The 10,809-nt window shown below is 43.8% G+C and overlaps 1 protein-coding gene across 1 annotated transcript; it reads left to right on the forward strand.

Annotated features, from left to right (window-relative positions):
- Positions 1–365: 365 nt before the first annotated feature.
- Positions 366–3,564, forward strand: TM4SF19 (transmembrane 4 L six family member 19). Its single transcript, XM_077117556.1, has 4 exons — positions 366–545; positions 965–1,042; positions 2,935–3,104; positions 3,384–3,564. Exons 1-4 carry the CDS (start codon positions 366–368, stop codon positions 3,562–3,564), a joined length of 609 nt encoding a protein of 202 aa, XP_076973671.1.
- Positions 3,565–10,809: the final 7,245 nt, after the last annotated feature.

Genomic DNA, 10,809 nt, shown 5'->3' on the forward strand with positions numbered 1-10,809 from the left:
CAAAGTGGACACCACGATGGCACCTTTTAAAATGTTTTATTTCTTTATGAAGTAGAAATTATCATTAGCTATATTAGAGGTGTAAGCAAAATATGATGGGGTGAGGAGTGTTTTGTGGGAGTGGGGGCTGGCAGAGAATTGAGCAATTAAACCCTGTACATTGGAGGAAGGTCTATAATGGGCAGTGGTTTTACAGAAAGTTTCCTGGCTTTCCTTGATCTGACCCTAGGAGGGGACAGTTTCTGCAATCTATTTTCCTCTCTCCACCCTCTGTTACTTGAGGTTCCCCTATGTCACGTTCCTGGCAGCAGGGCTACCAAGCTTCTCCTTCCATCAGTTCTAGGACACTGTCCTCTCCTCCTGTGATGGCATGCTCTCGGACCTGCTCCCGCCTCCTGGGCCTGAGCCTGGGGACTGCAGCCCTGTTTGCTGCAGGGGCCAACACGGCGCTCCTCTTTCCCAACTGGGATGTGACCTACCTGCTGAGGGGCCTCGTTGGCAGGCATGCCATGCTGGGCTCTGGGCTCTGGGGAGGAGGCCTCATGGTAAGTGTTTGGGGTCCTTCTGTCTTTGTCGTTGTCGTCAGGGCGGGCGTGGATTACCAAAGAGAGGAGGGAGCAGGGAGGTATGGGGGAAGAGTGTCTGGATTCCCTGCAGAAAAGCTGGATCAAACAAGATGGTCTTGGGTCCACAGAAAATCCAGGATAGAGAACTGTAGAAACCTTGCCAAGGGTTGTTGCATTTTAGCATGGAGATGAGGCAGGCTGAGTGTGAACTTTTCCATCCACAGAATCAGATCAGGCTAGTCACCCAAAATTGGGTCTTTGCAGTGAAAAGCCAAACCCTCTGGGAAACAGAGGACAATGGAGTCTAACCACTTTTTTCAACACCTAACTAAGCCTCAAACTATAGCTAGAGACCTAAATTACCCAATCTCTGCTTAACACTCTTCTCTCCTTTCCAGGTACTCATTGCAGCTATTCTCATCTCCTTGATGGGCTGGAGATATGGCTGCTTCAGCAAGAGTGGGCCCTGCCAAAGTGTAAGCACTAGATTCTACTATTCTAATACTGGGAATGTCCCCATATTCTACTCTAGGAGCAGGGTAGTAAAGAGCGAATTTCAGTCTTGGGGCTTGAAGCCAGGTCCTGAGAGTGCTATTTAATAATTCTAAGCTTTTGAGCAAGTTGCTTAAACTTCCTGGGCCTCGGGTCTTCATCTATAAAATGGAAGTTAACAGAATCAAGTCAAGGGAGTGCTTAGGGAACCATAAATATCTATTCAAATGTGAGGAACTGTTTTTTTTTTTGAGCCAGTTGAACAATCTGGACATGAGTTAGGTACAATGTAATCATGAACCATTGATACAAAATGTCCTGGCTACTTTATTTCATATTTTCTTAGAGCTGGAAATTTATTCAGCGATCACTAGTGACTAGATTATAATCCAGTCCCTCCATTTTATAGATAATGAAACTGATGTCCAGAATAAATTTGCATTTTATGAATGATAGCATCTACATAAATTAGAAAAATCTCAGTTACATCTATGTATAAGATGCAATGGTTTTTCTCTCAGACATATGAATTTGTGGACCCTTTACAGTAACTCTGCAGCCTCCTCTGATAACTGCATCTCTCATACCAGGTCTCAACACTGACTTAGAGTTACATATTAAATAATTAAATAAAACATCCACGCATTTCATTCACTATCTGTTTTTATTCATGTCTGGTTTTCCCTTATGTAGGTAGTTCTCAAACTTTAATGTGCATCAGAATTCCCTGGAAGGTTTGTTAAAATGTGGATTGTGGGTCCCACCCCCAGAATTTCTAATTCAGTAGGTCTAGGATGGAGTCTGAGAATTTGCATTTTTAACAAGCAAATGATAACTTCGTAACACTTCGTAACACGCAGTGATACGAAGCTGCTAGACCAAGGGCCACATTTTAAGAACCACTGCCCTGGGCTTATGGCAGACGAATTCGCCTTGAATCTTTAACTTGTAGTCAAAACTGCCTATTCACCTTTCTCTGGCCCCTCCCAAGCTTCAAACAAGTTTGACACCAGAAACATAATTCTATGATTCTATATAAAACTGTATGCATGCTTTTTTCAAATTTTTTAAAATATGTATTCTTTGGGAGGAAGAAAAAAAAAATGCAGTACCTTAAGAAAGAAATCTATTTGGAAGCAAATTAGAATCCTGCCAAGGAAACAAACCTATTGTTATCCTCTGGTGGAGCAGGGAGTGGGGTGGAGGGTGGGTGAAGCACAGGTTAACAACCAAAGGACTTCTGATTGGAAAAGTACAATGACACAGTTGGAGTCATTTCAGAGTTTGACTGTAATTTTCCTTCCTTCCTTCTTTCCTCCTTTCTCTTCTCCTTCTTCTTTTCTCTTTTCTTTCCTTCCTTCTTTCCTTTCTTCCTCCCTTCTTCCCTCATGCTATCTTCCCTCCTTTTTTTTCTCTTTCCCTTTTTCTTCCCATTTGAAAAAGAGAGGAAGCAGGGGATAGGAATTCAGAACTTTTGAAAATACAGCTTTTCCTTATACCAGTGAGAGGTAGGCATAGGATAACCCTTTAATCCAGAGTCTGGATTCTGAGGTAAAATGCATTCTGAGTTTAAAGATTTTTTTAAGCCAAGCTGCCTGAGAAGTTCAAAAGATCCCACTGAGTCAGGGATATCCAGGTCCAAGGGCCCATATTTCCCCTTTCTCAGTCTTTTCTCTTCACTGGCTCTCCCCAGTGACCCCTCATTAGCCACCCCGTCTCGGCTATGCTTTAAAGGAGGTGCTATGGGTAGGACTATTCGTATAGGATAGGATGGGAGAGAGCCTCAGCACCAGAGAAGTTAGAGATCCAGATTGCCCCTCAAGTCACCTAGTTCCCATCTCATCTCAGGCCCACAATTTCTTCCCTCCCTCTGCAGATGTTTATTTCTCTGATGTCAAGTGGTCTGGCTTTGCTTGGAGCCTTGATTTGCTTTATCACTTCTGGAGTAGCCCTGAAAGATGGTCCTTTTTGCATGTTTGATGTCTCATCCTTCAATCAGACACAAGCTTGGAAGTATGGCTACCCATTCAAAGACATGCATAACAGGTAAGTAGATGGAGACTTGGATTTGCAATATTTTCAGAGAGAGAAAAGAGACATGGAAGGACACAAAGATGGACTACAGCCTCCTTTGGATCATCCAGTCTAGTATTTTGCTGCTCTAATGCTCGGAAAATTGTAAATGCAGTGATACCCAAATGTCACCCTCAAGAGTCCAGTCCTGTGACCTGACCTAAGGGAGAAGGCCCCAGCTATCTACTGGGAACACTGTTTGACTTTTCCGACTTATCCCCAGCCCTTAGGTCTCCTTATCTTTTGGGACAGGAATTATTTGCATGACCACTCACTCTGGAACTCCGTGTGCTTGGAGCCCTCTAAAGCTGTTGTTTGGCATGTGTCCTTCTTCTCCATCCTTCTGTGCATCAGCCTCTTCCAGATTCTCCTGGTGGTCATTTATTTCATCAGCAGCTTCCTGGGCCTTTTCTGCAGCCTCTGCGTGAGGTGACAGGTAACCCTTTTTCATGTGTGTGTGTTTTCATCATAAGCTGCCTCAAATCCTTTCTGCAGGTGGTGGGTATGAATTATCAGTAAGCTTCCCTTTTAGGTATTCCTGTAGCAATAATAGCAATAATAATACCTGCACAAATAGTGAACAATATCATGCATTTTAAATCATGTTGTAAACTGCGAGATGACAGACTAATGCAAAGAAATGATTAAGTAATTATTATTGCGTAAATTACATTGCATAGGAATTTATAGTCCATAAAATGCCTTCCAGCCATGATCTCATTTCAGCCTCTCAACAATCCCATAAAATCATCCACGTGTTACAGATAGAGGAATTGATGCCCTAGAGGATAAAATATTTGTAGCCCAAGAGCATACAGCTAAGTCAAGGTGAAGTAAGTGCTCCAACACCTATCTTGGGAATTCAAGCCCACCAGCGCTCTGCTTTATTACTGTTCAACAAATACGTACTGAGCACCTGCTATGTGCTCCACACTGCCATGCATGCTGTGGATCCAAAGATGACCAAGACATGGTCCTTGCCCTTGGAACTTACCCTGTACTTGAGAAGCCCAGGGTCAGGATAGGGAGACAAACACATCTACAGATAATTTGCATGTCTTATGGTAAGGGCCAAATTAGAGCTTAACAAAGGGTGCAATGGGAGTTCAGAAGAATGACAAACCTTCAAGAGAGGATCAGTGAGAGCTCAAGGAGGGCTTAGTTGTGTCCGAGTGATTCTTGAGAGGACCCAGCAAAGAAGCGAGGAAGGGGCTTCCCAGCAGAGGTAACAGCAAGCACAAAGGCATGGAGGGGAGGCACAGGATGGTGTGGGAGAAAAGTGAGAAGCCACAATTGCTTGTAATGTGGAACCTGGAAAACAAATGACTCTTTTTCTCTCCTATGTTAGGCCCTTTGACCTGGGGATAGAGATGGATGGTGAGAAGAGTCAGAGATTGAGATGAAGGAGGTGATAGTGAGAAAGTTTGATGGGTTAAAAAGAGGAAGAAGCAGGTGAAAGCAACATGGGAAGAACTGGAAAGATGGGTCTGGGCAAGAGAAGAGGGAGTGGGCAGGTCAAGGAAATGAGTTAGAGAATTCTAGGCTCCAGAGCCACAAAGTAGACAAAGCCAGGAAGGGACTGTGGGGATCCTCAGATCCCTGGACCACAACTCTGTCCCAGCACTAGCCCACATCAGTGACAAGCTGTTGAGGCACAGGAAGCCTCCAGAACACAGTGGTTCCTCTGTCCCCTGGGCTCAGGAGCAGGGCAAAGGAACACAGTTCCGCCATCTGACAGTCAAACTAGCAGAAGGTCCCTCTAAACATCATCTTATTCTTTCCTCCCTGGAGCTCCTGGCCCAACAGGTCTGTCCAGGATGGGAAAGGTGGTTAGATACAGCGGTCAGGGACAAAAAGAAGCACAGCCCCTTGAGATGGTAGGGAGTCCTGAAGTCCAGACACCATGTTGTATACTGACATACAGCATCCAGGGAGCATTGCCCAAGTCTGTCTCATATTTCCCTGTTGGGTGATTTAGTTTCAGGGATATGGTCATGATGTGCCAGATCCACAGAACCTTCTTCTGTGGGAAAAAGGTACTGACACCTCAACACAATAAATAGAGAATTTAAATATAGTTTATATCAAGTTTTGGGCATGGTAGGTACACACACACACACTCCAGGCACACAAACCCCATTCTGGCTCAGCCCTACTTTGATGCCTCAGCAGGACACCCAGGTGACAGAGGTCTGTCCTTGGTCCCACAAAAATTCACAGTGAACAGGTGACTCTTTCATATCTGAGCTTCCTCCACCTTTTGAGGAACCTCAGAATGATGTTATTATAGAATTTGACAGCACTTCAAAGGACAATGTCACCCTTCTCTGCCTCATCTAGGCCCATTGTTTTCTTCCTCAGACTCTGTGCATCTTGGGTTGATCCTTCTACAGTTGCCTGCAGATACTCCCAGAACTCAAAGTGCACAACTTCCAGTTTTGATGTGCAATCCCACTGGATGAGGGAAACGATGTTCCTGTCTACTAGAGACCCCCTTATCTGAAGAACAGCTCACTCATCTTCCATATGCACAATTCAGTTTAGGGTTCTGGAAGTGGAAGGAAGAGAGAAGGACCTTGGAGAAGCAATGGGGAAAGGAGAGGAAATACTGCATTCATTCTACCATGGAACCCAGGCCCTTCACACCTGGTTGTTGGCTGCCCTCTGTGGGATTCCAGAGGGCACCTGCATCACCTTCCTTCTACCTATCTCAGGACCACCCTCATATTAGGAATGGGCTTCCACCGTTTTTTTTTCCCTGCCCAACAAAATCTACTCTCACTCCTGGTTTGGCTTCCAACCAGGGTTCTGGGCAGAGGGGCAGATGCTAATCTGTTCATCAGGACAGTGCCAAGTAAATAATTTATTAAGAAGAAAAGCAGTCACTTGCCTTTCATGTGTCTCCTTGAGTATTACCATGGAATGAAGAGAATGTTTCCTTATGAGTAATCCTGCTAAGAAAAAGGTAAAGCTCATCTTTGAAAAAGGTTGTCCTTCAGCTTTCTGTTTGGAGCACCAAGAGCATTTCTTACAAATAGAATGTTCAGCAATGTGTTTCAGTGCCCAAAGCTAATTTCACCAGAAGGAAGTTGGAGTCCAGTACACACATTGGCCTGTAAGGTCTGCTCCCCTCCAGCTGCTGTGGGCTGGCTGTAGGAACCTTTCTTCCCTACTCACACGTGTCTTTTTGCTTCCCTCCCTTTCCTCTTCTCTCATTGCTTAGTCCTTGGTGCCTGTCTGGCAAAGACCTCCCCATTCCCCTCACTCCAATTAACACTGTCCCCCTCATCTTAGTCAAAGGGTGGCCATGACAGTATTTCAGAGTAAGGAGATGCCAATCAGTCAGTGTTTACCCAGAAAATGCCCTCAGCGGGCAAAATGCTAGGAACAGGGATTCAAGACACAGTAAGTCACAGTTCCTGCTCCCTCACAGGTACAGTCCCAAGTCTGCTCGGTCCTCCATCACTTTCCTCCAAGGCCTCCCTTCTGTTACTTCTGGAGGCCTTTACTGCTTCACTCCCAGGGCCTTAGCTCTGTGGTTGTACCTGTACTAAAGCATCCAGCATAATCTTACTTAGTGAAAAAGGGAGAACTGGGGAAAGGAGTTGGGTTCTCTCTTAAAAATTAAATCAATCATTTTTGGTACACCTGATTCTCTGCATACCACCGGTGCCAAAATTAAGAAGGTTGTTCTCTCTCTATAGGGTCCAAATGGGAAAAATAAATTTAAAAGGAGGGAAGGATGACAGGGAGTCCTCTTGGGTAGACTCAGGGATAAGAGGCAAGCTTCCTGATTGAAGAGAGAGAGCCCTGGAGCACAAACTTAAAACCATCTCAAACTTTATGCCTATGTCCTTGCTTGAATTTTTATCTTATGTTTCTTCTTGTCATAAGAAGGAAACACTGACGGCCTGCTAAGGAGTGTACTGCGGGCCCCTTTCCTTCTCTTTCTTCATCTCCTTCCCTGTCCCCTTCTAGTTCCCCAACAATTCAGCCCCAAAGCCATTAAATGGGGCCAGATGAAGTAGGCGATGGTTCCAGGAAAGGGCAGTTCAGAGCAGGGAGTCAGACCCTGACCAGGGTAAAAAGATCATCCACACTGGGGAGGGCATGGGAGTATAGGATTTGCTTTGGTTCGCTAAAGCTGTGAGAATGCAATATACCAGAAATGGATTGGCTTTTATAAAGGGGATTTATTAAGTTAAAATTACCATTCTAAGTCCCTGAAAACATCCAAATTAAGGTACACAGCAAGAGGGTACCGTCTTGGAAGAAAGTTAACTTTTTTTCTCTGTCTGAGGTTTCTCTGTCATGTGGGGAGGCACATGGCAATGTCTGCTGTCCTTCCCTCCCAGCCTCTGGTTTCAAACGGCTCTCTCAGCTTCTGGTATCTTATGCATCTCCAAACGTCTGTGTCTGCTCTCTGGTGGCTCTTTTAAGGACTCTAATAAACTAATTAAGACCCAATTTTTTTTTTTTTTTTAACATGGGCAGGCACTGGAAATGAACCCGGGTCCTCTGGCATGGCAAACAAGCATTCTTGCCTGCTGAGCCACCGTGGCCCGCCCATGGCTTTTTTTTTTTCTGCATGGGTAGACTCTGGGAATTGAACCCAGGTCTACAGTATGGCAGGTGAGAATTCTGCCACTGAGCCACCAGTGCACCACCATGAGCCATCAGTGCACCACCAAGACCCATCTTGATAGGGTGTTCACATAGCAGGGTGATCCAGGGTGGGCTAAGTCCAACTGGGGTGATACAGGCTTCCATGTTGGGGTACACCCGGGGCAAGGGTTGAGGATTGAAGGGATTTTCCACATGTGGGGGGCAGCAGCCATGGCCTAGAGAGGGAGTTGGAATTTGTGTGGTGGGGAAGGGATCCATATAGGGTGGAGGGACTGCAGTGGAAGCAAGGAGAGATTGTTTACATAGCAGGGATCAATCAGATAAATAAATATGTTGTGAATAATGGGAGCCAGGCATCTCTCTGTCAGAGAAGGGAGTTACAAATTTGGAAAGGGAGAAAACTAGAATGAATCCTGTGGTGTTAGATTTGATTTGGAGGATATGTGTGTCTGGTAAAATGAATACAGACATAATGTGGATTTACACACACACACACACACACCATTTATTCTAGCTTACCTTGTACCTAGATCTTGGTTTCTAAATATCAGTTTCTACTAAAAGGAGCCAGGGTATATCTCAATAAAACAACATTTAAAAAAATAAAAAAGGAACCAGGGTTCCTTGAACAAATGGCTCATTCCAGGACCAAGCCATGAAAAGTACAGATGAGCCTGGAACATATTGTTGTGCCAGGAAATAAGGAAAAGAATGATCTGGGACAAAATTATTTATTGTGAACATCAAAATAAATAAATAAACAGATTATAGCGTAGTAAATAAAATAGGGATCCACAAGCCTATACAGATATAAATAATAGATAAATAAATAGGATTAATGAGGAATAGTATTTACATAGTTACAAATTACCTCCACATAAAAATACTTATTAATTGCAAAGGGGAAAAGTGTAACTTTACAGTAGTGAAGCTTGGCAGACACCATCTTAATCAAGTGACCAAAAGTAACATTACCAGATATGGGACAAACCCACATTTGAATCACCTGATAGGATGCAACGAGAAAACAGCGTCACTCTTGTGATATTCTTGCCAAAGATAAATATCTTGAAACAAATCATTATGATACATCAGACAAACCCAAATGGAGAGACACTTCTACAAAATAACCAGCTTGTCATTTTCAACCATTGTTCTAGTTTGCTAGCTGCCGGAATGCAATATACCAGAAACAGAATGACTTTTAAAAAGGGGAATTTAATGAGTTGCTAGTTTACAGTTCTAAGGCTGAGAAAATGTCCCAATTAAAACAAGTCTATAGAAATGTCCAATCAAAGGCATCCATCCAGGGAAAGATACCTTGGTTCAAGAAGGCCGATGAAGTTCAGGGTTTCTCTCTCAAGTGAGAAGGCACATGGTGAACACAGTCAGGGCTTCTCTCTTGGCTGGAAGGGCACATGGCAAATACGGCGTCATCTGCTAGCTTTCTCTCCTGGCTTCCGGTTTCATGAAGCTCCCCAGGAGGTGTCTTCCTTCTTCATCTCCAAAGGTCACTGGCTGGTGGACTCTCTGCTTTGTAGTGTTGCTCTCTCTGAATCTCTCATTCTCCAAAATATTTCCTCTTTCATAGGACTCCAATAAACCAATCAAGACCCACCCAAATGGGTGGAGCCATGTCATCCCCTAATCCAGTTTAACAACCATTCTTGACTAAATCATGTCATCCAGGGAGATGATCTCATTACAATTTCAAACATACAGCATTGAATAGAGATTATTCTACCTTTATGAAATGGGATTTATATTAAAACATGGCTTTTCTTAGGGGGCATACTTCCTTTCAAACCAGCACAACCATGATGAGGCTATGAGGTCCTGAAAGTCTAACCATGATGAGGCTATGAGGTCCTGAAAGTCAATAAAAGACTGAGGAACTGTTCTAGCTTGAAAGATGGAAGGAGACTTAAGAGATATAACTTGATGTAACATGAGCTCATGAACTGGGTCCTTTTGCTATGAAGTTATTGATGTAAGTGGAGAACTCTGAATGGGTCTGAGGAGTAGAGGGTAGTAACGCAAAGCATTAGTTTATTGCTTTTGATGGTTGTATATTTGTTAACTCGGAAAATGTCCTTCATAGGAAAATGTGTGAAAGTATTAGGGATGATGAGCTTAGCAATGTATTTTCAAACGGTTCAGGGTAAAAAGTTGTTTTGTGCTATTCTTGCAGCTTTTCTTTTAAAATTTGAAATTGGTTCATAATTAGAAAAAAAAAAAAGCAGGTCCTGCTACCTGTAAAATCTCAGGGGTGCACTAGGGTTTTCCAGAGAAACAGAACCAATGGGAGATTTTACACACACACAAAGAGATTTATTAAAAGGAAGTGACTCAAGTGACTACAGGAGTGGGCAAGTCCAGACTCCATAGGATAGGTTGTAAGCTGGAAACGCCAATTGAGGTTGAATTCTACAGTCCAAATTCCCCAGGGGACGCCGGGTGGCTGGAAATTCCAGCAAGAGCCAATGTTGAAGGTGAGGCAGAAATTCTTCTGACCTCTGAAATCCTCAATTCTGGCTTTTAAGACCTCCAGATGATTGCGGGAGGGGACCCCTCACCTTATTATAGGCAACATCCTTCGGGGAGCCAAATTCTTAATTGATTATAGACGCAATCAACTAATTATTGATGCAAACAACTGGCGACTATAACCTTGACCAAACAACTGGCGACCATAACCTAGCCAAGTAAGTTGACAAAATTAACCATCATTTGGGGTAAAGAACTTTCAAACATCGGGGGTTTTGTTACTATTTCTCACCTGTTTCAGTTGTAAATACCATCACATGATTGTGTAATTCAGTATTTTCTTTCTGTTTCCGTACTTCCAGGCATCTTCTGTTATAGAAGGCAGTACTCTATTTAATAATGGTTAAGTCCAAGGCCTCTCCTCACCCCACCCCCAAACCAAACCTTAGCTCTTAATGGCAAAGTCCAACAGAGACAATCACTGTCGGTCCAAGCTATCGCCGCTGCATGCCCAGTGTTGTGCGCAGGCTCGGGAAAGGGCGGAGAGAATCTGCTGTCACGTGAG

The sequence above is a fragment of the Tamandua tetradactyla genome, chromosome 10, assembly GCF_023851605.1.
Source record: "Tamandua tetradactyla isolate mTamTet1 chromosome 10, mTamTet1.pri, whole genome shotgun sequence".
Classification (NCBI taxonomy): domain Eukaryota; kingdom Metazoa; phylum Chordata; class Mammalia; order Pilosa; family Myrmecophagidae; genus Tamandua; species Tamandua tetradactyla.

Bases quoted from the DNA above. Each gene is read 5' to 3' on its own strand.
- TM4SF19 (XM_077117556.1), top strand. From the start codon at position 366: ATGGCATGCTCTCGGACCTGCTCCCGCCTCCTGGGCCTGAGCCTGGGG. The intron at 546-964 runs GTAAGTGTTTGG...TCTCCTTTCCAG, and splicing joins TCTGGGGAGGAGGCCTCATG to GTACTCATTGCAGCTATTCT. The intron at 1,043-2,934 runs GTAAGCACTAGA...CTCCCTCTGCAG, and splicing joins AGAGTGGGCCCTGCCAAAGT to ATGTTTATTTCTCTGATGTC.